This window comes from Acanthopagrus latus, chromosome 7, assembly GCF_904848185.1.
Source record: "Acanthopagrus latus isolate v.2019 chromosome 7, fAcaLat1.1, whole genome shotgun sequence".
In the NCBI taxonomy this organism is placed as follows: Eukaryota; Metazoa; Chordata; class Actinopteri; order Spariformes; family Sparidae; genus Acanthopagrus; species Acanthopagrus latus.
In genome coordinates this window covers 9,087,410-9,111,390 of record NC_051045.1, presented here as the reverse complement: position 1 = coordinate 9,111,390, position 23,981 = coordinate 9,087,410, and the positions used below count along the sequence as shown (strand labels likewise).

General features: G+C 42.2%; 4 protein-coding genes across 5 annotated transcripts; 2 read left to right on the top strand and 2 right to left on the bottom strand.

Annotated features, from left to right (window-relative positions):
- Nucleotides 1-1,782: 1,782 nt before the first annotated feature.
- wu:fl23c11 lies at nt 1,783-10,564 on the top strand. The gene is made up of 16 exons (XM_037103587.1): nt 1,783-2,367; nt 4,320-4,347; nt 4,445-4,579; nt 4,772-4,885; nt 5,020-5,132; nt 6,035-6,146; nt 6,232-6,273; nt 6,451-6,584; nt 6,711-6,773; nt 6,864-6,921; nt 7,011-7,243; nt 7,647-7,694; nt 7,802-7,853; nt 8,010-8,105; nt 8,190-8,228; nt 9,172-10,564. The coding sequence occupies exons 1-16, from the start codon at nt 2,203-2,205 to the stop codon at nt 9,978-9,980; spliced, it is 2,241 nt and encodes a 746-aa protein (XP_036959482.1). The 5' UTR covers nt 1,783-2,202; the 3' UTR covers nt 9,981-10,564.
- Nucleotides 10,565-10,834: 270 nt separating this feature from the next.
- LOC119022579 (protein disulfide isomerase Creld1) lies at nt 10,835-17,064 on the top strand. The gene is made up of 11 exons (XM_037103590.1): nt 10,835-11,299; nt 12,803-12,923; nt 13,015-13,097; nt 13,461-13,571; nt 13,894-13,985; nt 14,110-14,289; nt 14,396-14,491; nt 14,586-14,669; nt 15,249-15,344; nt 15,442-15,582; nt 15,673-17,064. The coding sequence occupies exons 2-11, from the start codon at nt 12,807-12,809 to the stop codon at nt 15,891-15,893; spliced, it is 1,221 nt and encodes a 406-aa protein (XP_036959485.1). The 5' UTR covers nt 10,835-11,299; nt 12,803-12,806; the 3' UTR covers nt 15,894-17,064.
- LOC119022582 lies at nt 17,062-19,441 on the bottom strand. The gene is made up of 6 exons (XM_037103592.1): nt 19,226-19,441; nt 18,975-19,111; nt 18,740-18,867; nt 18,593-18,652; nt 18,289-18,478; nt 17,062-18,142 (listed from the first exon to the last, which is right to left on the bottom strand). Exons 1-6 carry the CDS (start codon nt 19,233-19,235, stop codon nt 18,032-18,034), a joined length of 636 nt encoding a protein of 211 aa, XP_036959487.1. The 5' UTR covers nt 19,236-19,441; the 3' UTR covers nt 17,062-18,031.
- A 188-nt stretch (nt 19,442-19,629) lies between these two features.
- On the bottom strand, nt 19,630-23,978 carry mbd4 (methyl-CpG binding domain protein 4). 2 transcript variants are annotated; one of them, XM_037103589.1, is made up of 8 exons: nt 23,849-23,978; nt 23,324-23,653; nt 22,534-23,237; nt 21,098-21,163; nt 20,795-20,929; nt 20,531-20,680; nt 19,997-20,100; nt 19,630-19,894 (listed from the first exon to the last, which is right to left on the bottom strand). In XM_037103589.1, exons 2-8 carry the CDS (start codon nt 23,596-23,598, stop codon nt 19,820-19,822), a joined length of 1,509 nt encoding a protein of 502 aa, XP_036959484.1. In that variant the 5' UTR covers nt 23,599-23,653; nt 23,849-23,978; the 3' UTR covers nt 19,630-19,819. The 2 variants fall into 2 exon arrangements, with proteins under 2 accessions (XP_036959484.1, XP_036959483.1); XM_037103588.1 differs by having other exon boundaries at nt 23,825-23,960.
- Nucleotides 23,979-23,981: the final 3 nt, after the last annotated feature.

Genomic DNA, 23,981 nt, shown 5'->3' with positions numbered 1-23,981 from the left:
TACAACGGTGGATTTAAGTGACCCGCTCACCTGAGGTTAATGATTAAACTTGAGTACTCCAACTGAAACACTGCCTCTGTTGCCAGAGTAACTCAGCATAAAGAGCTCCGTAAGAGTTAATGGGCTTATCCTGAAACCAAATGCTCACAGCCAGGTTTATGTTTATTGACAGCTATTGGATGCTGAACCACCTTACACTGCTCCGGGTGTAAGCATTTCAGTTAGAGGCTTCAAAAGAAACACATTAACGGCGTGAAGTTGGTACAGTGATGGTCGAGTGAGATCCAACACAAGGCCCAGTGCTGCCATCTCTATCCGCCAGACAGGCAAGAAAACACTTAACCTTATCTGATGGGTTTGTCATCGGCAACAGTTTGCGTTGCTTGTAATTTGGCAACGGTCGGCATCCTCTGCCAAGCCAACACGCCTTAGGCTGTTTTTTGTCACATGCTTGTGACACACAAGTCACTGAAAACAAAAACATTTTTTATCTTGAAATTTTTAAACTTGTTATCAATTCGCTTGTGCTTAAATGTAAAAAGGCAGAGACAACCAAAAGAGTTTTCTCACTCCCAAATGTCAAAAACTGACACTTTGGGATGGCGACCAACCCATCCCACTATCTCAAAGCGTCATTATTTGACGAGTTTGGAACAAGACTCAAAAATCAACATTTCTTTTAAAAAGGTCCCTTAAAGAAGGAATTATGCTGCGATCGAGCCCGAGCCATGTGTATAAATGATTGCTGCGCACCAAAAGTTTTGGAATCGGTCCACCTGACTCACACGGCTCCAATTGTTTCAGCTGTTAAACTGACACAACTGACAAGCTGAGGATGAAACATGACTTAACTAAGAAAACTATTCCTTCAGAGGGAAAACCTTCAAGTCATGCAATATCATAAGTGTTTTAAACACAAGCCTCACTCACAAGTATACTGTCAAAAAAGAATTCTTGATGGCGGTTCCTCCAAAGTAGAGTCCACACTCGCCCCTTCATCTCGCTCATTCTGCATGTTGTCTTCATTGCCAGGTTTCAGAGAGAGACTTCCCCATGTGTTCCTGGTAGCAAACCAGATCTCAGTACTGAATAAAAGGTCCATAAGAGGAGTCATCTTGTGGTGTTGTCAGACACTTAGAATAACAACCTCAGCCCATCGGGGGCAAAAACAAGCACTTTAGGAGAAGGCGGCTTTGACACTTGGAGTTTGCTCCAAGAGATCCAGTTGCCGCCATTGCAGCTAGTAGACTGATACTTGGTAAGCATGAATCATTTTCATGCCAGAACATGCAAATACAGGGCCAACTTTTTGAAGATTGTGGAATTTCCCTTTAATAACAATTCAACTCCTAGATTAATCTGAGTCAGCACAAAACATTCAATGTCATTTGACTGGACTCCCAAAGATGACAAAGTCATTTCTGCCTAACTTATAAAGTCTACCTGACTGTATTAAATTAGTGTTGTTGTTTTTTTAATCTTTATATGTGTGACTGAAGCCTTTTATTTCTGCATTACATGCACATTGTTGAAAGAAACCCACCAAGATTGAAACTGTGAAAGGGGAAGACACGAATCTTTATCGTGATTATCACTGTTTTCAATTATTGTGAAAACGACCTTATCTTCAAACGTAGGACATTACAGTCACACTGCACATTCACATCTCACAGGCTCTCTTCCAGCTATGAAAAACAAAGTTCTGAGGAAAGTTTTCACTTCCAAAGAATGCATGCTGGGAGGTCTGCCCATAACTTCTTTAGAAACTCATTTTTAATGAAGTTGATTGAAACTCATCAGAAAGTTAGAAGAACTTGATTCCAGTTGAAATATGTATCTATAATGCTGACTCATAGCTTATGTATTACCTACATTCCGTTGAATGATTAACGCGCCCACACACAAACAGGAACATGTGGAGAGTGTCAGGTCGCCTCTCTCCAGGTGTGACACGCCCATCACCTCTGAGCCGTCGGTTCCCGAGAAGAGGGCGTCAGAGAGAAAGGAGTGCCATAAACGCGACGGGACCACGGCCAGCCGTTAGGATGGTGGTTTTTCCGAGTACACCCCAGTGTGATGTTGTGTTGCTCGTGTAAAGGGTAACGGGCTTTCGCTCTCTGTGGGTCGGATGACGGGACACCCCCCGCGGGGCAGGAGTCGTGCGCGCTGTGCCGGGCACAGAGGCGCGCCCTCTCCAAAGACATGGCTCCTGCGCTCCTCCGGGGGCCACATGGCTCCGTCCGGCCGCCGCCGCCGCCGCTGCTGCTGCTGCTGCTGCTGTCACTGCTGCTGCGCTTCTGGCCGTCCGTGTCCGCGAGAGCGCTGGGGACGGTGGACCGACACGCACCTGATCTCACCTGCAGCGAGGTAACAAGTCAGCGTGATGTGTTCAGAGCTAAAGAAGGATGAACCAGGCTGAAGCAGCAGGGGGGGCTTCTGTTGTGAGTGACCCATGTGGACTGTGATCGATGAAGTGTGCTCCAAGCTTTGATCGTTGTTGTCTATGAAAATTAAAACATTACAGCTCGAAAGCTTCATGTTTTGAGTGAGCTAGAAGCGAGAGAGAGAGAGAGAGAGAGAGAGAGAGAGAGAGAGAGAGAGAGAGAGAGAGAGAGAGAGAGAGAGAGAGAGAGTTTAATGTCCATTACTTATTTACTATTGTGCCTGAGCATGAAACCTTACTCCACTGCTCCAGTTCCACTGAGGCTGGTCGTAGCTTTTTCCAGAGAAGTTAATCAAACAAATCAGAGTCAGCATATGTACTGTAGCTGCACATGATAATAATTACGACTTTACAGCAGCAGACAAGATCAACCATTACAACAAAGGATTAGAAAACTCTCTGTGTGTGTGTGTGTGTTCAGTCATTTGTTGTGTTTGATTGTGGAGGCTGTGGTTTGTCATGCTGAGGGATACAGTAACACCTTATGTGCTATGTTTGGGTAATGGGATCAGTTTCATCACGAAAGCGAAGGGATGTCGAACGTGATCCAAAATGATCCTCGCTATTCCTCCTGAAATGATATTCTGAACACTCTTTTTCTTTTAGTTTCTCACCTGTCTGTAGTTTTCACTGATAATGTGTTTGGGCTGCAACTCACAATCATCATCATTATCATCATTGTCAATTTGATTTCAGTATTGATTAGTCGTTTAGTCTGGATAATGTGTGATTTTGTTTTTGAAAAATGCTGAAAAATTTTAAAAATTTCCCAGAGCCCAAGGTGACGTTTGTAAAAAGCTTCTTTTGTCTCACTGACACTCTGAAACCCAAAGACTCTTTGTTTACTCTCATAATGACAAAGAAAAAAACAGCAAATCCTGACATTTAATAAGGTGGAACTTGTAAATGAAATGATCAGTTGATCATCAGGTTAAATGCCAATTAATTTGCTTTTTGATCAAGTAATTGATTTTTGATCACTGCCGCTTCATCAAACTTTGAAATAAAAATACGTTACAACAGAGCGCGTACCTCTGCCAAGGCCCTGTTAATTCAGTCAACCGAATCCAATATCACACTTGATAGCGCCACATTTTAACACACCCATAACTGCTTCACAATGATTTTAGCCAGAGAGCTCTAGGATCCGCTTCACATCGTTCTCACACATAGATACCAGCCTCCAAAATACACCCGATTTTTATTTATTTTTTTGCATGGAGATCAATTCATTATTACCTGAGAAAATAACAAAAAAATGATCATAATCACATCACAATGACCAGAAGTCTTTTCTGGGCAGAGACCGATCCTCCATCCATGTTTTGTTTGTTTGTTTTTTGTTTTTGTTTTTTTTTAGAAACCTGTCCTGTGTTTTTTTTTGTTTGTTTGTTTGCAGTCAACAAACCAATATAACATGCTTTTTGGAGGTAAAAATATATTGCATTCCATAAATAGTTACAAAAAAAAGCAATAGTTGAGCAATTACACCCCCGAAAAACAAAGATTGCCTACATGTGGCAGCTTCAGTTTATCACACATACCCATCTCACAATAGACAAAGTATTTGGCATCAGAAGTCACAGTTGGTAAAACATTTCCACATGCCTCACATATTGATACAAAAATGTAATTCAGATTATTCTGACAACTTCTGAAGCTCCTCACCACATCCGCTTCTGTATTCACTCCTTTTAGCTGAAGAATTTTACAGAATAACCTTCATAATGAGCAATTTTACCTTTAATTCTGTGGACGTTAACTCGTGGTGGGGCTGTTTTCTACTTTAGGCGTACTGCAGTTAAGAGGTGTGCTTCATTATAGATGAGTGGGATTGTCGTCATTCAATTTTCATCCACGACTTTTCTCTCTTCAGGGTTTGACTGATTGCCACGTGAGCTCAGGTAACTACAGGATACATTTTCAGCGTAATTACCTCACGCCAGAGAGTGTCAGTCTGCGGTTTGTCTAAGAGCAGAATTTGCTGTTTTCTCTCCGCAGCCTCTCTGTTCACTGCCGCCCTGCCCGACCCTACTGACACAGTGAATGTCACATACGTGCAGCTTGAGGCGGTTCTGTGCTGCACCAACGGCCAAGAATGTGAACCATGCCTGCAGATCATCATCACAGCACATGGTCTGTATCTTAAGTATGTTTATAATGTCAGTGAGTCATGGTGCACTTTCCCTCTGACAGTAAATGCTAGCCTTATTTTTGTCAGTTCTTCCTGTATTCTTATCATAGTTGTTGTTGTTGTCCATTAGTGAGCTGGCTCTAAAACAGTTTGTTTTCCACTGACGTACTCACGGATGACACGTCTTGTTGCAGAAGTGGATAATGTAAAGCAGGCTTCTGGGGAGTCTGGTGACCATAATGATGAAGAGGAGGTGGAGTCGAGCACAAACACAGGAAGCGGTCAGTTTGTGCTTCCTGAGCCAAAAGGTAGAGGAGCAAAACTCACGCAAAGTCACACACTTTGTATTCCATAATTTACTTTTTTCACTATAATCAAAAGGTTTAATATTTCTCTTCTTCTTCTTCCTCTTCTTCTTCTTCTTCCTCTCTCTGCGTTACAGGTTTAGTGAAAGTGTGTCTCAGCTCCCCCGGCTCCAATGAACTTTGCAAGTTGCTCCAGTTTAGACCGAGCTACTCCGGTTTAGTCCAAGCTTCTCGACAGCCCACACACAAGGTAGTATATATTGTGCAGGGCTGAAGGAACTTCCTCACGCAGTTTCCGTTGATGATTAATTAACTAGTCTCTGGAAGTAACTATGTAGATTTACTCTGTAAGTGTCATTTTATCGATAAGACTTTTTACTTATAAGAGCTCATAAAATGCAGCAAATTATTAAGATTAAACCAGGAGATCCCAACAATTCAGCGTGCAACTCTTTGTAAAGAGTTGCAAGCTGAATTGTTGGGATCTCTTAAACTCCAATTGAAGTCAACTCAGACTCTTTCTGTTAAAACTTTTTTGTATCCATGGAGGTTTTCTATTTGTCAAACTTTCCTTGAGCCAAGAAAATGTTAATCACCTCTGACATCATCACAATGTAAAGTCTGTGGACTGAGCTGGACAGACTGATGGGAATATTCATTGGGCCACATAACAAGGAAGTCAAGCTCAAAGCAGGAAAATTTGTTTTGGCATCTGCGGCAGGCGAGCAGTTCTCATCAACCCAAATAGTTACCAAGCATCTTTGCATATCTTTGCAACCAACAAACCAACATAACATCCATCCTTAATACAAAAATGTAAGAGAGTTCTTCAAATCAATCTATAGTTTCCAGCAGTTTTGAGTGTAATTGTGGGTAATCAGGGACGCGTCATCAACAAGAGAGCGTTGCCCAATGCATGACCTGTAGAATATGACACGTCCATTATAGATTGCAGTTCAGGTCAAGTAAATTTGACATTTTTTGTTTCCAAAAGTTTGCGATTCGGTGCACCAACTAGTACAGAACCGGTTCCATGTTGGTGGAAAAAGGGCAAAAGTGTTGCACCCAGTCTTACTGAACTGTTCAAAGACTAGTTTCCACAATATTTGTGCTACTTAGTTATTTAAACGCTCTTATTTCCTGCAAATGCAGCTTCTGTTGACAGAAAAGGTGACGTTCGGCAGTCCTGTTGTGGTCAGCGTTGACGGACATTCAAGTGGAGCTCACATGGTTCAAAATATTACAGTCCCATCTTTAGAAGAAGGTGAGGTTAAGTGCTGCAGCGTAAGCAAAGACATGCTAAACTACCAACCACAAATCTCACTGAACGTTCACTTGTCTTTTTACAGTTTGCTCCACGAGGCTCGGGTGGACTGTGGCGGCATGTGATGGTATGTGATGAATGAGCGTCAGTTTTGCTCTGCCTTTACTTGTTCATCTTGCTGAGCTTGTATCCTGTGTAATGCAGAGGTTAATGACCAAGGCAGTGCCAGTATACACAGTTGTTGAGTGATAAAGCTCAGCTTAGACGGTTGAGGTTACTTATGATTGATGCGTCTCTGTCTCAGCCCCGAGACTCCGAGCTGTCACTGATCATAAGAGAAACGTCGTCCTCCTCCAGCTGGAAAACGCTGATGCCAGACAAGATGAGATCATGTGCCAGATGGTTTGGAATGAAATGCCTGGAGAGTTTCTTCCGTGGGTCAGTCAATATTCAAAACTGTTCTATAGTTTCACTATCTTAGTAAAAATAATAATAATAATAATATTGTCTGCGTGTAGCTTTTTAACTAAAATTTCTTTTTTTTTTTTTTTTTTACCATTGCAGCCCAAAGGCAAAAGAGAAATGGTAATTTCATCATACTTGGTTGCACCGTGCCTATGCTTTCAGGTAGTAGACATTTTACTTACAACTGGCAAGAAAAGACATCTGTAAAACTTTGTGAATGAAGAAAATGAAATTGAGCACCTCTGTTTGCAGGTGTGGTGGAAGGGAAAGCCCCTTCGAATGGAATCCTGCCCATTCAAACACCAACAAGGTAAAAACAGAGTTCAGAGGTCAAACGGAGAGCAAGATGAAACTGCACAATAAAAGTTTTCGCAACGCGCAATGTTTTTTTGTTTTCAGACGTCTTGGAAAGAATGCAGCACAACGTGTCTGTTTCTGTGGCGGAGTGTCAGGTGAGAGGGGTTGGCACAGGGCTGAGCTGGAATGTGACTGCCCCCTGCAGACTGGAGGCAGAGGTGTGGCTCTGCAAGAAGGACCTGGCAGGGGGCCAGTGTGAGGAGGTGACAGGCTCCAGACAGAGGCTCGACAACCACGTGCAAGCTGGCTGGAGTGCAACGCACAATAGATATTGGGTAAAAAAAAGTTGCTGTACGACTTCACTTTTAAGGGAAACGTTCACCCAAAGATGAAAATTCAGTCATCATTCAGTCATTGTCCACTCAGCACTGATGCAGATGGAAAGCCAAGTCAAGTTTCAGGAGCTTCACAGCAAAACAGTGTTGGAGCATTCTGTGTAACAACTTAAGAAGATAGGGACTTGTTTAAAAAATGTTGTGCAACCAGTGTGGTTTTTAACAATAATCTAATAATAATAATAATAATAATAATAATAATAATAATAATAATAATAATAATAATATGTAAAAGTATAAGGCCTACTTACACCTAATAACGGATTTTCTGCCCACAGGTAGTTTTACTTACAATAATTTAAACATTTTGCTGACACTGCATCATTTCATAATTTTCTCCCAGGAAACAGGAGAGTTCAACGTGTCGTCACATCCTCTGCTTTGTGTTCAGGTGATCTTTGTCTTTGTCCTGATATATTCAATGTAATCTTGTACATATATTCCACTGTGTCCTTCAGTAGACACTGTGCTAATCTTAACCCATGCACTCTTTTTTAGATAAAGATAAAGGGGATGGAGTCACACCTAGAGCCCCACTGTCCATTTGCAAGTAAGACTGTTATTTACTGTTGAGATCCAGGTTGAGTGTGTTTAATGTTTAACTCTTATCAGCTGGAACAAGCTACATATTTTCAGAAGGAAGTGGCAGTCACCGTGCACTTGTTTTTTAAAGAGGTTTTTACATAATGATTGATTAATTCTTCAGCGTCTCGATGGAGATGGAGCCTGCCACTTCTCATCGGATTACTACTTGTGTGTTTGGTCGTACTGGGAGCCTATTTTGTACAAGGGGTCCTGAAAGGTCAGTTCTTCTATTTGTAGGTCATCGAATATTAATAGCACCTTAGCAAAAATACCTTAATGTGTGCTTCTGTTCTCCCTTCAGGCTACGTGTGGAGATGGTTGAAAGAAGATGATGTTAAAGGTATACGTAATGCTGACTATTTAATAATAGACCATTTAAACACGTTGGCTATCACTCTCAGGAAAGCTGTCACACAGCTGTGTTCCAAGACATATAAACACAGGGAATCAAAAAAGTGAATTAACTGCTTATTTCAAGGTAAAACTACATATTTGTGGACCCATTAGCTTCCAACATACAACAGCTATTGTTAGTACTGAACCAGTCCCTAATCAACATTACCATAAGAAAGGCCTATGTTATTGTAAAATATCTATGCATACCTTGGGCACATTTATTTAAGTCCTGAAGTGAAACGAAATAAATGTAATCAAACAGTAATGTTAACTAAGAGGTTGAATGCTAACAGTAGCCAGTGGGTTACCAATTATGCTGGTTGACTTTGAAATTTGTCCCAATGTCTGATAGTTGTGTTCTTACGATTCAGTTTTTTAATCGCACATCCTAGTCTTTTGTCCTATAATCTAATGTATATTCTGTATTAGCTTGTGTTAGTGTTAGCTAGCTACTGTTAATGCTATTTTGGCCAATTCTTCACAACAGAAAGAGGGAAAACAAATCTCTTATCCTGTCCCATAGTTTGAATCTACTTGAAGGAAGTCCTATGTTTTTGAAAAATACACTTCTGGTCGCTACATTCATCACATCTGTCCATTCAACATAAGGCTACAGCTAGCAGCTATTAACTTAGCCTCACACAAAGACAGAAAACAGTTGGAAACAGCTAGCTTGGCTCTGTCCAACGGTAGCTAACGCGGCCTCGGAGCAGTTTTGTTGTAACCTGGGAAGAGCGAAGTTTCTGCAGTTTTTGTGCAAAGCCATGCTAAGCTATGTGTTTCCTGGTGTTAGCTTCACATTAAACCAACAGGTATAATCAAGTAAACTAACAAAATCAAGAGTATTTCTGACTAACCAAAAGGTGTTAATTATTTCTCTGTTCCAGGTGCTGTGGGTGGGGGTCATGTGGTGCTGCTGTACCCACCCGATGACGACCAGGCTTTGCCGGAGCTGATATGTCACCTGGGCACGACCCTCCAAGCCCTGGGCTTCAGCGTGTCTGTAGACCTGTGGAGCAGGTCTGAGCTCAGCGTCCTGGGCCCTGTGCCTTGGCTCCATTCAAGACTCAATCGACTGCAAAAGCAAGGGGGCAAAGTGGTGCTGGTCCTCACCAAGGCCGGCTGGATAAGGGCTGAAGAATGGGGAGCTCGGAGCTGGGAGAGAAATGCTCCCAGGGAAAGTAAGGCAGACATGGAGGAAGAGGAGGCGGGAAGCTTCACTGCCTCTTCTCAATGTGTCGATGTTTTTACTGCTTCATTTAGCTGCATTCTTGCAGACTATTTACAGGGCCGCGCCGGTGAGCGGTTTATGTTGGTGCAGTTTGAATCACTTCCACCCAAGCCTCCAGGGGGTTTCCGGCCGCTGCCAGAACTTTTCCGCGGCCTTCACGTCTACAGCCTCCCCTCCCAGAGCCTGGGTTTCCTGACTGAACTGGCCGGGGCTCGGCAAATAACCACAGCGTCAGCCAGACGGAAAAGGGCAGGGGGGCTCAGGATGGCGTCCCGGGCTCTGGCACGAGGGCTGTCGGGGTTCACGGCAGGGACTACGGTGTTAAACCTGGCAGGAGTGTCTCAGAGTTGTGTCGGGGTGGGAGCTGAAGACTCGGGGGAAACGGTGCCCTTGCAGCCATGTCTTGTTACGCCTCCATCCAGCCCTGACTCGAGCCCTAAGGTCACTGAAGTGGAATGGGTCTGATTGTGGGAGCACAAGCTTCAGTTTCGGGATGCCGAGCCAATAGTGAGTTGACTCTGGGAGCAGCTTTTTGCATTTGCTGGTTTACGTTTCAAATAAAAGCTGGGTTGTTTCAGCTTGAGATCTTGCTGAAAGTGCTCAACATTAAAACCTCACCACTACTAAAGGCTCAGTTTTGAGTTGTTCTACAGCTTTAAACTGAGCTATTGTGTGTCTGTGTGTTTGAAATATTTACCTGTATTTGATATTCTGCATTTGTATTTATTGCATGTGTCATCCTGGAGAGACATGAAGAAAGAAATAATAATCAAAAATACGCTATTTATTTACCTGAGTTTGAACACAAGTGCTTTGTCCAGGCATGGTGAGTCAATTTTATACTGTGTTTTATCTTCACTGGGATTAACTCTTATTTTCAATCATTCTACAGTGGGATTGAATAAAGAATCTGTCTGACTCATGTCGCCAGATGCTCTTCTTTACTGAAACCCAGTGTCAGTTTACGTTCATTACAAACATGGCAGAAGATCATGTGTGTGTGCAGAGGTAGGCCTCCATGACATAGTGTTCCTTTGAGCTTTTTAGGTGAATGCTGCAATTCTGTTTCCCTTGCAAAGCTCTAGAAATCTGTGGTGGACTATGAAACGTCAGCCCACTTTCCATCCACATGAAGCCGAGAAGGCAATGGATTGTCATTTTTTGGGTGAACTTATCCTTTAAGGTTGTCACAGTGAAGTGTTTTTTTTTTTTTTTTTAGGTTGTCATGAGAAAAAATGAATTATCCATATAATCAATTCTGACTCATCCTTTCCTTTTCTCACAGATGTGTTGTCTTTGGGTTTCTACATGCAGGTTGTTGAACTGTGTTTTATAAATGCATCTGACCTGTTACTGTGGACGGTCTGAGAGCTGCGACACGTCCTGTGATTTCAAATGTACCGTCAACATGACATCACTGGCACACGCGCCCCGTCTGCGAGGAAACTGGATGCCGACTGATTGGTTGATGAGTTAAATCCCAGCGGGTTTGGGTGGTGCCATATCCTGATCCTGTGCGTGTGGCTCAGCTGTTCGGACCACAGAGAACCAACTGGAAGCCGCTCATTGATTCACCCCAGCGCAGCCCGAGCGAACACATTTAGCCTAGCTAGCTCGTCATTCAGCCGGCTGGCGTTGCCGACTCTAATGGCTCACTCGAAGCTTTGAAAGCTGCTCTTTCCCCCCCCCCCAAAAATGTGAAACTGCGCCTTGCAGTTGTGCGAGCCAGCAGGGGAGTCAGACAATCATCAGTGGTGCAGCAGACGTAGTGGCTTTTCAACAAGGTAGGACCAGGAGAGCTAATATAAACACTTCGGCTAGCTAGCTAGCTTTCCAATAACTGCGTTTAATATTACTCAGCAGACTAGACTACCGCTGAGTAGACTTGAAAGACTGATCGGCAGACTGTGATAGACAACGTTAGCCGAGGCTAGCAGCTAACTATTGACCTTAGCCGGCTGCTAGTTGGCTAATTTTGTGGTGCTGATGCTGAGCTAGCTAACGGCTAAGCTAATAGTGAAAGAGGAGCATCCCAACCAGACTGAGCTATGTGTTTTTAAAGCTTTTTCTAATGAGACTGACTTAATTTAACAACATTTGAAGAACTGCCATTGAGCTACTTGATGAGTGTATGTAGATACTATGTTTAAACACCTAAATGATGAATATAACTTAAATCTTTATGAAATTAATATACGTTTGACGTGACAGAGGGTGAACTATAGAGCAGGACAGCAACATAATACAGTTTTACTACTATAAGACGACAGCTTAAAAATACCAGAGTGAAAATCCCAGTAAATACTGAACATCATGCCCCATGGTATAAATATTGCATGACTATGGATCGATTGCTTCACATTATACAGATGTTCATACTGCTTTGTTGCAGTAAAAACCCATGCAGTCCTCTGTTTGGGTCTCTAGGGAAACAAGGCTTTTCTAAGATGATAAGAGTGCTTCATCATAATTGAAAGTGATGATCAGGTATTAAAACCTTATAAATGAAACTTACACTTACTCCATACAACAGAATTTTAAATAAAGACAATGCTACGATCCCACTTTCATCTTCACCGGGTCCGATTTGATAAAGATCCAAAGAGGGATCAAATTCAGTTTAGATTTATCTTCTGGGGTACAGAGTAAGTGTGCAGGTGTTACCCTGTTTTGTACCTATGTGTAGGCATGGCACGATAGAAAAATGTCATGTCATAGTTATCCTGTCCCAACATAATTGCAATACACAATATTATCTCCATATCATCAACAGTGTTCTTAACATGTAGCTTAAACATACGGGAGTCACTTTAACTTTTTATTTTGTTGGGGAACAAAGACCTATACATTTTTTTTGCAAAATCATAGAGCTTTAAATCGGTAAACGTGAATCATAAGGTCTTTGGCACAAATAAAGGACAAATAAACTGTGGTAACCTCATCTTGTTTTTTACTCTGGAACCATATTTATGCACTCAGATTTAACTTGTGTGTTTGGGGGATATAATGTGTAAGCTGTGCCTTAAGTCATGTTGACAGGCTGAGACAAACTAAAATAAGTTAGGAAACTAATACAGGACTGTTATTTATGATTATATTGATTCACAATTATTATTCACCACAATCACCTTATTGTGAGTGTTTATTAAGGGGATCCCAGATAAAATATGTTATTGTCCCGCCCCTACTATGATGTGTGGATAACCAGCTTTTCTATCATCATGTATTCAAACCTGAACATTTTTTTACATTTATCATACATTGCTGCCCCCAACCCCCCCGTGAAGGATCATGTGGTTGGCCTGGCCGTTCCTGCCCGCTCTGGTGCTTCTCTCCGAGCTCTCAGTGGTGAGGGTCCAGACTGCGCCGTGCCAGACCTGCCGAAAACTCACAGAGAGCTTCATAAAGGTACTGCAGTTGAGTTACTGAACCAATGTGCTTTTCGTCTCGAGCTAAGTTTTCCAGTATTCCTGAGTCCTGAGATTTTTCCTCTTTTTAGGGCTTGGAGAATACAGCCAACAAGAACTTTGGGGGAGGCAACACTGCCTGGGAAGAGGAGAAGCTGGCAAAGTATGCACGCAGGTAAGAGAGTTTTAAGCGAACCCACCTACCCTTTTTTTAATCTTCAGGGAGTGTGTACTCACTTAATATTTGGATCACAAACACCAGAAGGAAAGGACTAACAGATAATCTGAATGGTCATATAAATATTGTCACACAGCCAACTTCTGCTTTGGTATTTCTTGAAATCATATCAGTGGAACTATTAAAAATGTTTTTAATGTGTGAGTGATTACATAAGATCATCTACTTTAAGGGGATTTAAACCTCTCAGTGGACCAGAGTAATGCTCCACTATTCTTTTGGGGTGTGTGGGTGGGACGGCATCTGTTCTGCTACTCTGCTTTGATCTAACATCTCTAATTAATTTGCCCCTTGTTTCAGTGAGACTCGGCTCCTGGAGATCGTAGAAGCTGCTTGTGAAAAAACAGATTTTGAATGTAACCAGCTGCTCGAGCAGATCGAGGACCAAGTGGAGACATGGTGGTTCCACAGGTAAATGCGATGCGTCCAGTATGTTGTCGACTTCTAATTTTGTTTTGTGTTTTTGGTGAATCACAGAGGAGCGGCGAATTCAAAATAAGCTGTAATTTAATGGGAAAACAAAATTGGGGATGTCACCATTCAGTATTTAAGCAATTAGTGTCCTGTAATTAGAAAAAATGACATTCTGCAATTAAATAAGTTTTAAACCCAAGTTTTCTTTTTTAATTGAGACAATATTGGGCAAAGCTGTGTTTACAATTATGTTTTGTTGAGATTAATTACCCGGCTCCTGTTTTAACTTGATGACTGATATGATTTGTGTGTCCTGCAGGCAGCAGGAGGCACCAGACCTGTTTGAGTGGCTGTGCATTGAGGAGCTGAGGCTCTGCTGTCCACCAGGACGCTTTGGACCTGACTGCAAAGGTGTGAAACACATACAAATAAAGACAAGCTTCCTGATATCAGTATAGAAAATCTTACCATGACAAACCCTCTTCACTATATGAAAAAAAAACTGCAATACCAACTACGTTTTTGTGAAACACAGAATGTCCATCCGGCCCTGGCGGTGTGTGTGGAGGCCTGGGGCGCTGCGAGGGGGAGGGGACTCGCCTTGGAGATGGAGAGTGTGTCTGTGATCCCGGATACTCGGGCCATCTGTGCCAGAGCTGTGCTGACGGCTACTTCAGAGAGAAAAGCTCCAACGATAGCACAGGCGCCTGCGCAGGTACCTCAGACAAAAGTCTCACCCCTCTACATGGACTGAATTCTGTTTGAGGTCATCCAAAACTGACCCTCTCGCTGTCTCCTCATCCGTCTGTCACCCTCTGTAGCTTGCTACCACTCATGTAAGAAATGTGCCGGGCCACAGGACTACAAATGCCTTGACTGTAAGCCCGGCTGGATGCTGCATGACAACAAGTGCGTGGGTGAGTGTGGATTTAGAGTTCAAGTGGTCACATTTCATTGACTCAGTGCCAGTTTCCTGGATGTGTCATTTGACTGCCCTTGTATGTCTCTTAGACATTGATGAGTGTGGCACAGAGCTGGCTCGTTGTCCTTCTAACACCTACTGTCACAACACAGATGGATCATATGAATGCAGAGGTATGCTCTCTTGTACTGGCTGTTTAAACTTACTAATACCGTATTTTACCTAAATTTGCTTCCCTCCAGAAGTATAGATGTACATTTCCTGTTATTTTTCACTTTTCAGCTATTTTTTTAAGTGTGATGCGGGTGTGTGCATGTTTACAGTTACATGTAGAAGATTTGCTAAAACGTTTGACTAAATGTTATCACAGAGATTTTTGATTAACAATTATTTTCATTATTGAATTATTTTATTTAACAGCATTTCAGAAATGGCTTTTATAATTTCCCACAGCTCAAGGAATTCTATTTAAATTCCCTCATTTATTTGATCAATAGTCCAAAACCCAAAGACATTCAATTTAATGGCACATATGACAAAGAAAAGCAGTAAATCTTCTTCACAAATAACTAAAAGTTTCAACTGTTTATCAAAATAGTAGTCAATTAATTTTCTGGTAACTAATACTCGCCTCCAGGTGGTTGTTCATGTCACTATATACTATATATCAAATTCATAGTTGATCATACATAATGCTATTCAATGCCCATTTCAGTGTGTAATGTTGACCACTTTGCCCTCGTTGTACCCAGGCTGTGACCAGGCGTGTGTGGGCTGCATGGGTAGTGGTCCTGCACGCTGTAAGAAATGTTCACGTGGCTACAAATTGAAAGGAGCTAAGTGTCTTGGTAAGGACGTACCGCTGATTTACAGATTTTTCGTTGCCATAACTTAATCTTCCTGATTTCCTGATTTTAAACTGTCTTATTTCACTTCCTCATGCAGATATAGATGAATGTAATGAACGTGCAATAGCATGCCCAGGACTCAATGAGGCCTGCATCAACGAGGAGGGCTCCTTCCACTGTGACTGTGCCGATGGATTCATTAGAAGAGATAGCATTTGTGTTGAGAATAAGCCTCCCGGTTAGTAGAGCTTGTATACAAGCGAACTCACACATTATTAAATCTTCGAAAGAGCTGTTGGCTAAGTTCTCTTTTCCTCTTCCGCCGCAGCTGGGCCAGAGAAGGGCCTGTTCGACGACATAACAGACGAGGAGGTCCTTGTGCTGCAGCAGATGTTCTTCGGCGTTGTAATCTGCGCCCTGGCCACACTCGCTGCCAAGGGTGACATGGTTTTCACGGCCATTTTCATTGGAGGTGTGGCTGCCATGGCGGGATACTGGCTGACAGAAAAGGGAGACATCATGCTGGATGGATTTCTGAAGGGACGCTAGACTGTCTGGGGCCACAACTTGAGAAAGGACCTTGGAAATACCAGCCAGTAAGGGTGAATAAGACTCAACGGTGGGCAGGAGAACATCCCTGCAATGCTAAGCTTTTCAGGGATTTATTTGGGGTTGGGGAGTTACTTGAAAGGGCTTGGGCTCACCTATGTGGTCACATAGGATAATGCAGGAAAAAGGGAGAACTTGAAGGCTTTGATGCCAGGAATCTTGAAGAGGAATAGCAAAGCAACACTGCACTGATATAAAAGAACTGAACTTCCCCTACCTCAACTTTGTTGGGAAAAAGGGTGACACGAAGACCACTACTGATTGTTATAATCTATTATGCATTTGGATGTCTCATCTTGCCTCGATGTTGCTCAAGAAATGATGTCGTTTTCTTCCACACAATCAAAACCTCCTGTTATCACCTCCATCATTTTTTCCCATAATCTCAATGCGATGAAGCAGAGGTTTCCCCATTGACTGAATGGTACGTAAGTTTTGGCCGTGCCAGGTTACTGCATCACCTAAGCTTTTTTTTATTTTTTGCATTGGGCATGGGGTTTGATAAGGGAATTTTAAGTATATCCTCAATCACCCCAAAAAGAAAATTCATGGAAACTCTGGGATATTTCCATTATGATCCATTGGTTATTTATGTTCACAGAATGACTTTTTACCTCCTTACTCACTGGATGAATCTTTTTAGTAACAATGCATGAAAATAGGATTTGAAATGTAAGGTACTACACTGTATGTATTAATTTATTGTCTAACTTGGGCATGGAAGACAGCTGCTGGATCATGATCATTATTGCTAATGACCATTTTTATGAGGATATGAGGAAATGTGCTTGGATAAATACCAGCTCTTATGTGGACAATTAAAGCCATTTTTTGTTGCCTTTCTATTATTTTAAAGCAATATTTATTGGGAAGATATTTATCATATTTTGCTCTTGAAAGTTCCTCTGTGTATTTCATGTGTGCATTTTCAATGCAGTTTTTTTTTTTTAATCTGCTGAATTGTAATTCTGGCAGATATAGTAGCATCATGTTAGAAAACCACCGAAGAATCACTTCTTACCCATCCATTGAATTTATCTTTGGTTTGTTGTCCATTATACATCACAGATTCTTTCAGATTGGTTTACAATAAAAAGTCTGTCACTCCTCATGTTTTTTGTTCAAATTTTTAATTTTGTTTTGTCAAAAATCTCTCATAAAACATAATGAGGAAAAAGATTATAGCTTGTGGAAAATGCTTTTGTACTTTCTGTTGCACAATAAGTTAAAGGTAATGCAGGAAGTCAATCATAGGGGAAATCTTTTTTTAAAGGGAGAAGTTTGATGTAAAAAAAAAATAATAATAATTTGATTAACAGATCTCTGTATCCAACACTGCATCTCTATTTTAGGTTAGCAGCTCTAGACTACATTAGCCAATTTTAATGAGGAAGAAAGGATGTGATATCTGATATCTGACATATCTGGTACCTCTGCATTGCTGCATGAGTGCAATGGAGGACTTCCAAGTTTGCACAGAAATAAATATTCAGTCATGATTTGCTTACCCTCATGCTGATGGAAAATCAGGTGAAGATTCACAGTCCACAAAACATTTCTGGAGCTTCACAGCAAAACAGCGTTTTCGAATCAGTTTTCCAATCAATTAGGGATCGCAGGACTTTTGGAGACTTGGAATCTGGAGGACAAGCTAGACGGAGCCATTTTGAATTTTTTTTTTACGTTCCCATGTACTCAACGCTCCAATGCTGTTTTGTTGGAAAGCTCCAGAAATGTTTTGTGGACTAAGAAATTTCCCCTTGGCATGGGAGTGAGAAGATACTGACTAAATTTTCATATTTGGGTGGACTTAAAATTTTGAACTGACTGTATAGGAACCCACCGCAGAAGCTTTATAAAGTAAGACTGGAAATATAGCAACATTCTCACATATTCAGAAGAATGCTGCAGAGCTTTTGGTTCATCCCCAGCTCGGAAGGTCCACTGGAGAGATATTCCTGGTTATCACAGCGCTAATCACATGTAACACATTTTGCATCCCATTTCCATCTGACACTCACACATGCCAAAGTGCTACGGTAAGGCATGAGTCCTCACTCTGGCTGTTGAGGTGCACCCTATTTTAGTGTTCCACTCCAGTTAATGGGGTTGAGGCACAGCAGCTCTCTCTCCTTCAGGGCCTCCTGGGAGCGTGTTAGGGCTCTGTCCCTCCAGCTCTGCTCCATTAGCTGCACACACACACCCACACCCACACACACAAATACACATGGCAATGAGGATAACCGCAAACACTCCCTGTATTGTAACCTGAGAGCAGCTGGCATGTACACAAAAGCATTAGCAGGGGATACATAATGCATGTGTGGGAGTGTACCCTCTTGTTCTCATCCCTGTAGGCCGTCATTGCTTTGCGGTGTTGGATCGTTTGCTCTCTATCACCGGACAGGGCAAGGCGGTCCACCTCACAGACGTACTCTGCTTCCTTCGCTTTCCCGGCCAGCTGCAGCTTCAGGGTTGCACATTTCTCCTCCATCTGCCTCTTTAACTGATCTCGTAACTCCTTCCTACGAAGAAGAGTAACAAATTAACTTGAGGAAGTACACTGCATTCCTTCTTCAGGAGAGATTTACTGGGGGAAAAAAGACCTTAAGGTGAAATGAAAGCATTCATTATGTTACCTGTACTCCTCTCTCTCACTGCTGGTTCCGTAAAAGGGTTTTCGCCACACCTGATGACACCTAACACATCGGCAAAATATAAGTCAGACACTTTGAACTCTAAGGTAAAAAATCAATTGTCGTTAAGTATCAGTCAGGTACTCCTACTTGTAATGTTCTCTTCTCTGCAGGATGAGTGTCCTCTGGTGGTTGTGGTGGTGAACAGCTGGTGTCTCCAGACTGACGGTGGGTTTATGGACCCAAGGTGGATGTAAAGGATTCAGTCTTGGAATACTCTAGGGATCAGATTTGTTCAAGTTTTCTTTCCTCACAAACACCGACCTCCATTAGGATAAGGAGAACAGTCAGATACTGAATCAAGCGTCAGTGATTCCCCGCTCACCTGATTGCACCTCCACATCAGGTCAGAGTCTGAGATGATGGGAAATGTCATGGGAGTGACCACCAGGCAGCGACTCGGCCGGACAGGAGTTGGAGCTGCGTCCCAAGGAAAACACACTGGTGTGGGAGCTATAGCCGCTGCGGTGATGAGATTTAGATGAACAGAATCACAGCACATGTTTAACATGTTGACTAGTGGCGCTTAGAAATTAAAAAAAAAAGAAAAAAAGAAAAATAAAGCTGTTTTCTTACGTAGTCTCATTATGTAGTTTAGGTTCTCCTGGTCGCCCACCACAAAAGTCCAATCTTTATGAAATAAACTCTCTGAAGTGTGATTACAGTTCTATTAGCAGTAAATCATAGCATGACTCCAAGGGTAAATATAGAAAATTAATACTGGTGCTAGTTAGCGATTAAGCTGTGACATGCCTGTGCATTCACTGAGTGTTTTGCAGTGGCAACAGTTGCCTTGGGGATCAGGTTACCCCCAGGCAGAAGAAAGCTGCTGCGTGGACTCTGACGACACGCACCAGTGCACTCAAAGTGGAAGATTATTGGCTGGTGACAATGGACTAACCAGATACTGTCAGAGGACGTCTCCAGATGGCCCGAGGAAACCATGCAGACTGACTGAATGATTCACTCATGAGTCAATGCAACTTTTAATACATTTTATTACACAACGAGTAAAAGTTTTTGAAGAACACTGATATCTTCAGAAGGTCCCTGCACAATTTCAAAGCAACTAAAGTTTAACTTTGCAAGTTCATCGTGATACTATTATTGTTAGACAACTGCAGTGAATCTAACGACAAATCTTCCTCGCAGTTCCTCAAACTTTGCGTTTCAGATTCCGAGTGTCTCATGGTTCTCCCACAGCCAGGCGTGGTATTTATTCAACATGTGATCTTCAGGTGTCACCTTTGTTGGAAAAAACAAAAGGAAAAACAGAGCTGGCATTAATAATCATTACAAAACCAATTTAATCCACTGACAGTGAAAGTGTTTAGGGATTACACTCACCTGTCTCCATTCTCCCACACAGAAGATCCTGTAGGAGTCGTTGCCATACTTCCCAATCCCATGCAGCTCAATGGGGTAACGCCACTGTTTAGTCAGATATTCATCTACGCAGAACAAAACAAATAGAGGACTTTTCAGCCACACACATTCCTTCATATATTCTGACTTAAGCCATATAAATTTACAGTGAAAAACAAAGGGTACATTCTAGAGGTGGGTGGGGGAAAAATTAAATCTTAATGATATGTCATAATTTTGGAAGACCATGCTGTACCGGCTTGTACAGTGAAATGTAATGGGCTTAAAACACGTGCATCATTTTTACGTTGTACGCTTCGCCGCTTCTTGGTGAGGATGGCTGAGTATGAGCAAAGTTGATTGGATTGAGTTCACCAGTATATCTAAATAATGGATCATTACGAATACAGTATGTTTAAAAATAACACGTGTCTGAATCAAATCGTGAGCTGCCTTGAGATTCCCACTCCTAGTGGAAACTGTAATCCATCACCTACAGTGGACAAGCATAATCACCTGAGAGGCGGATGAGTGTTTTGGCCCTGAGCTCATACAGACCCAGGGGCTTCATGAGCTCAGACATGGGCTTCCAGTCGGCCTCCCGGGTCACCTCTGCAGAGGGGTAACGCTCGAAGAACTGCCACAGTACTGGTATGGCCATTTTACCTGGAGGATTAAAAAAAAAAAGAAAAAGACAAGAAAAAATAGAGAAAGGTTAGCAATGCTTGAGTCTATAAAATATTGCTGCAGTGTGATGTGTGTATGTTTGCTGGCTCTCACCACTTGTCTTATTCAGAAAAATGGTGGCCACCAGGAGCTTCCAGGGGTCGTGGAAAAGTGTTTCCTGTACAAGGTTGAAGGGAGAGCGAGGTGGAGTCCACTTCTTGAAGGCCTTCCTCCTGGGTGGGCTGAGGCCTGTGTACAGATAATTTACAAGTCTCTCTAAGTGCTGTTTGGTTTACAAGTCTCCTTGCGAGCACATTATTTTATTTGAGAGCTGCTGAGAGACACTTCATGTCTGACACAGAAAATGTACACAAGCTTTCTCTGCTTCCTTGATTCAATATCCCACTTTAACATTACCATCTCTGGGGCTTTTCCTGCTGAAATAAGGGCTTGTTTTCCGTTTGTCTTCCACGCTCTTCGACTCTAGACAGAGAGGAATGATTTATTCATTTTAGAAAAAACAAAAGTCACATTGGGATAGGAATGGGAAAAAAACAACAAGTCTAACAGAGCATTTTCTTTTAGTGTTGCACATTAGAAATGAGAACTGAGGACAGATTTACAGATTGTAAAACCCACTGAGGCGATGTGACTGCGCCTTTTGGCTGTATAAATAAAAGTGACCTCACTTGACAGATTTCTAATGCCGGTCAAATATTTCTGTCCTTGAACCCAAAAATGAGGAGAAATCAATGCGGGGAGCCACAGCTGGTGACTATATCCGTCCAACTGACTCCACTACAGGATGCAAATTTTAAACAAATCTTTAAAATGAGTCAGCAGCTTTAAAAATTGATTATCAGTTAATTATGAATAATATTTGAAATGTGCTGGGAGTTGTGCGATTACTGCAGAAAACTGCTGCCGATGCAAAATCAGACTAGGTTACAGGTCAGGAGTTAAAAGAACAGCTAAAGATCATCTTTATCTTCACTTCCTTTTAAATGCAGCGCTCCCGTATGATGCTGTCCAACAACCCGCCCAACAACTACAACACCTAGTGAGGCTTGTTAATGGCTTTGAATCATTTTGTATATAATACTTTTTATAATCATTTTTTAAAATTTTGACATATTTGATATGAAAGAATTTTTAATTGGTTAAATTCTTAACAGTGATTAAAGGCTAATTATTAACAGCCCTAGACACCACAGGTAAGTAATAGCCATCATTTATGCATTTTTTGGGTCATGCCCAAAATTAAGTAATTATGAGAAGCAGGTGTCCGAACTTTGCTTGATACAAGTCAAACTGGTGGACACCATCAAGCCTTTGACCTAATATCACCAATAACCTGATGCCGTGTTATACAACACATACATCCCCTCACTCTTTTTCAAACATATCTACTCCTTTTGTTGAAAATGTGAAGACAGCTGACACTGATGTGAAATTGGTTTGACATAATACTGCACTGAATAATATGTCGAAACCCCCCAAAACGAGTAAAGCTTGATCAGTCAGTCAAAAGGAAAATACTCACCAACTTTTTTGATGATTGATTCATTGTGAGAACTATCTTTCAGAGAAAATGTCAGGATATTGCCGTTTTCAGACTCTCAAATATGGAGATTTTTTTTTTGCTCTGTTTTATGTAAAATGTTTAACATCTTTTGCAATGACAGGAAAAGGCATTTAAAAACATCCCCATGGACTTCGAGAGAAATATCTGTTTGGTGCAGCCCTAATTAAAAGTAAGTAATTTGTTTAAAAAAAAAAAAAAAGCACATCGAGCATAAACTAACTTTAACTGATGCTTTCACAAGTTGTCATACAGTGCAGATCATGCTTACTATTCTGGGATTCTCTCGCTGGTGTGCAGCTCCCACCAGTGATGTCAGGTAACAACACCTCCTCTTCCACATGCTGGTAACTGTCAACAACAGCCTCCAGTACAGAATTAGGCTTGTTGTCACCTTCGCTGAGAATCTGTATCTGGCGTCTGCTTTGCTCATCCTCACCCTCGTTCTCGCTCTCAGTGGCAGGTTCAACACTCAGAGTCGGGAGTGAAGGCTGCGAGTCGGCCTGTTTGTCTTCGTGAGCAGTCAGAGTGTTTAGTTGGGAGCTGGACGGTGCCAGTCTGAGGAGCTTCTCTCTCAGCTGACCGACCCTCTGAGGGCTCTTCTGCAGTATGACATCATCTGCTGAGGTTGAAGGTGCGGCTTTCACTCCTATTACATGTGTGAGCTCCTCTTCTACAGTGTCATGATTACTACTGTTACTGTCTTTTGAACACTTCACTTCTTTAGTACTTCTGAGGGAGGAGGAGGCTCTTTTGGATTTATGTGGAGGTGGATCAGTCCCTTCTGTCACATCCTCCTGCTGCCCATCTGCATGCTTTTTCTTTCTTCGCTTCAGTTTCACTTTGGAGGGAGTGGTGACATCACTGCCTTTGGATGCAGTGAAATCAAAAAGGTTTATGTCCAAGTTCCCTTCTTCGTTCTCTAGGAGGAAAGTGTGCAGGGATGTTCTTGACCGGAACTTCAACCCTTGCGGACTTCAAACGAAAGAAAAGATCAATTAGACACTGATCTATCTGCAACCTGCAGAGACAGTGAGGATAACAAGAAAACACTGGGTCACCTGATGATGTATACGTCCAGTTTGCCCGCGGTCTTGCCTGTTTTCCTCTGCCTCACCTCTCTGGTCCAGCCAGGGGGAACTGTTGAAGTGCGGCACGACTCATCCTCCTCCTTGCCACTTTGGTTGTTTATGTCTCTGCCGGTCTCCAGCTGGAGATCACAGCTTGTGGGATGCATTTCAAGAAGTGTAGTGTTGCTCCTTAGCTCAGTTGTGGCTCCAGAAGTGGTGGACACAGCACAGCCACTGATTTCCTTCAGCTCATCGTACATTTCCATCAGCTGATTTTTTACCCCCGAGTCAGCAGCTATTTTCTGTCTGTGTCATCTTTACCTTGAATGAACAACACATACATTTAAAAAAGCAATATGCAGTATCACAGAGAGCAGGTTAGTACACTACAGAACACATCGTGTCTGTTAACTTATTGACCAGATGTTGACATTAGCAGCAAAGTCAAAAAACGGAAGTATAACAGACTTCGCCAGACGTTTGTTGACATACAAGAAAATTGGTCGAAATCCTCACTTATAGGCATGTCGGAGGAATGTGGCGCCTGATGTCTGCCCGCTTCTTCCCCGGCTACTTTCTGATGTAAACACTGGAGCGCAAGAGGACACAGGAAGTAGCTGGCGAATCCGCGCATGCGCAGTAAGTACGC

What these genes read in the sequence shown, in the direction of transcription:
- LOC119022582 (XM_037103592.1), bottom strand. An exon ending in AGTGAGAGAGAGGAGTACAG is followed by an intron (nt 18,479 to 18,592) that starts GTAACATAATGA and finishes TCTTCTTCGTAG; the next exon opens with GAAGGAGTTACGAGATCAGT. An exon ending in ACAGGGATGAGAACAAGAGG is followed by an intron (nt 18,143 to 18,288) that starts GTACACTCCCAC and finishes GTGTGTGTGCAG; the next exon opens with CTAATGGAGCAGAGCTGGAG.
- mbd4 (XM_037103589.1), bottom strand. Translation starts at nt 23,598, where the DNA reads ATGGAAATGTACGATGAGCTGAAGGAAATCAGTGGCTGTGCTGTGTCC. An exon ending in CAGGAAAAGCCCCAGAGATG is followed by an intron (nt 20,930 to 21,097) that starts GTAATGTTAAAG and finishes ATCTGTACACAG; the next exon opens with GCCTCAGCCCACCCAGGAGG. An exon ending in AACACTCATCCGCCTCTCAG is followed by an intron (nt 20,101 to 20,530) that starts GTGATTATGCTT and finishes TGTTCTGCGTAG; the next exon opens with ATGAATATCTGACTAAACAG.
- LOC119022579 (XM_037103590.1), top strand. Translation starts at nt 12,807, where the DNA reads ATGTGGTTGGCCTGGCCGTTCCTGCCCGCTCTGGTGCTTCTCTCCGAG. An exon ending in GAGACATGGTGGTTCCACAG is followed by an intron (nt 13,572 to 13,893) that starts GTAAATGCGATG and finishes TGTGTCCTGCAG; the next exon opens with GCAGCAGGAGGCACCAGACC. An exon ending in TAGCACAGGCGCCTGCGCAG is followed by an intron (nt 14,290 to 14,395) that starts GTACCTCAGACA and finishes CACCCTCTGTAG; the next exon opens with CTTGCTACCACTCATGTAAG.
- wu:fl23c11 (XM_037103587.1), top strand. Translation starts at nt 2,203, where the DNA reads ATGGCTCCTGCGCTCCTCCGGGGGCCACATGGCTCCGTCCGGCCGCCG. An exon ending in CCCATTCAAACACCAACAAG is followed by an intron (nt 6,922 to 7,010) that starts GTAAAAACAGAG and finishes TTTTGTTTTCAG; the next exon opens with ACGTCTTGGAAAGAATGCAG. An exon ending in TGTACAAGGGGTCCTGAAAG is followed by an intron (nt 8,106 to 8,189) that starts GTCAGTTCTTCT and finishes TTCTCCCTTCAG; the next exon opens with GCTACGTGTGGAGATGGTTG.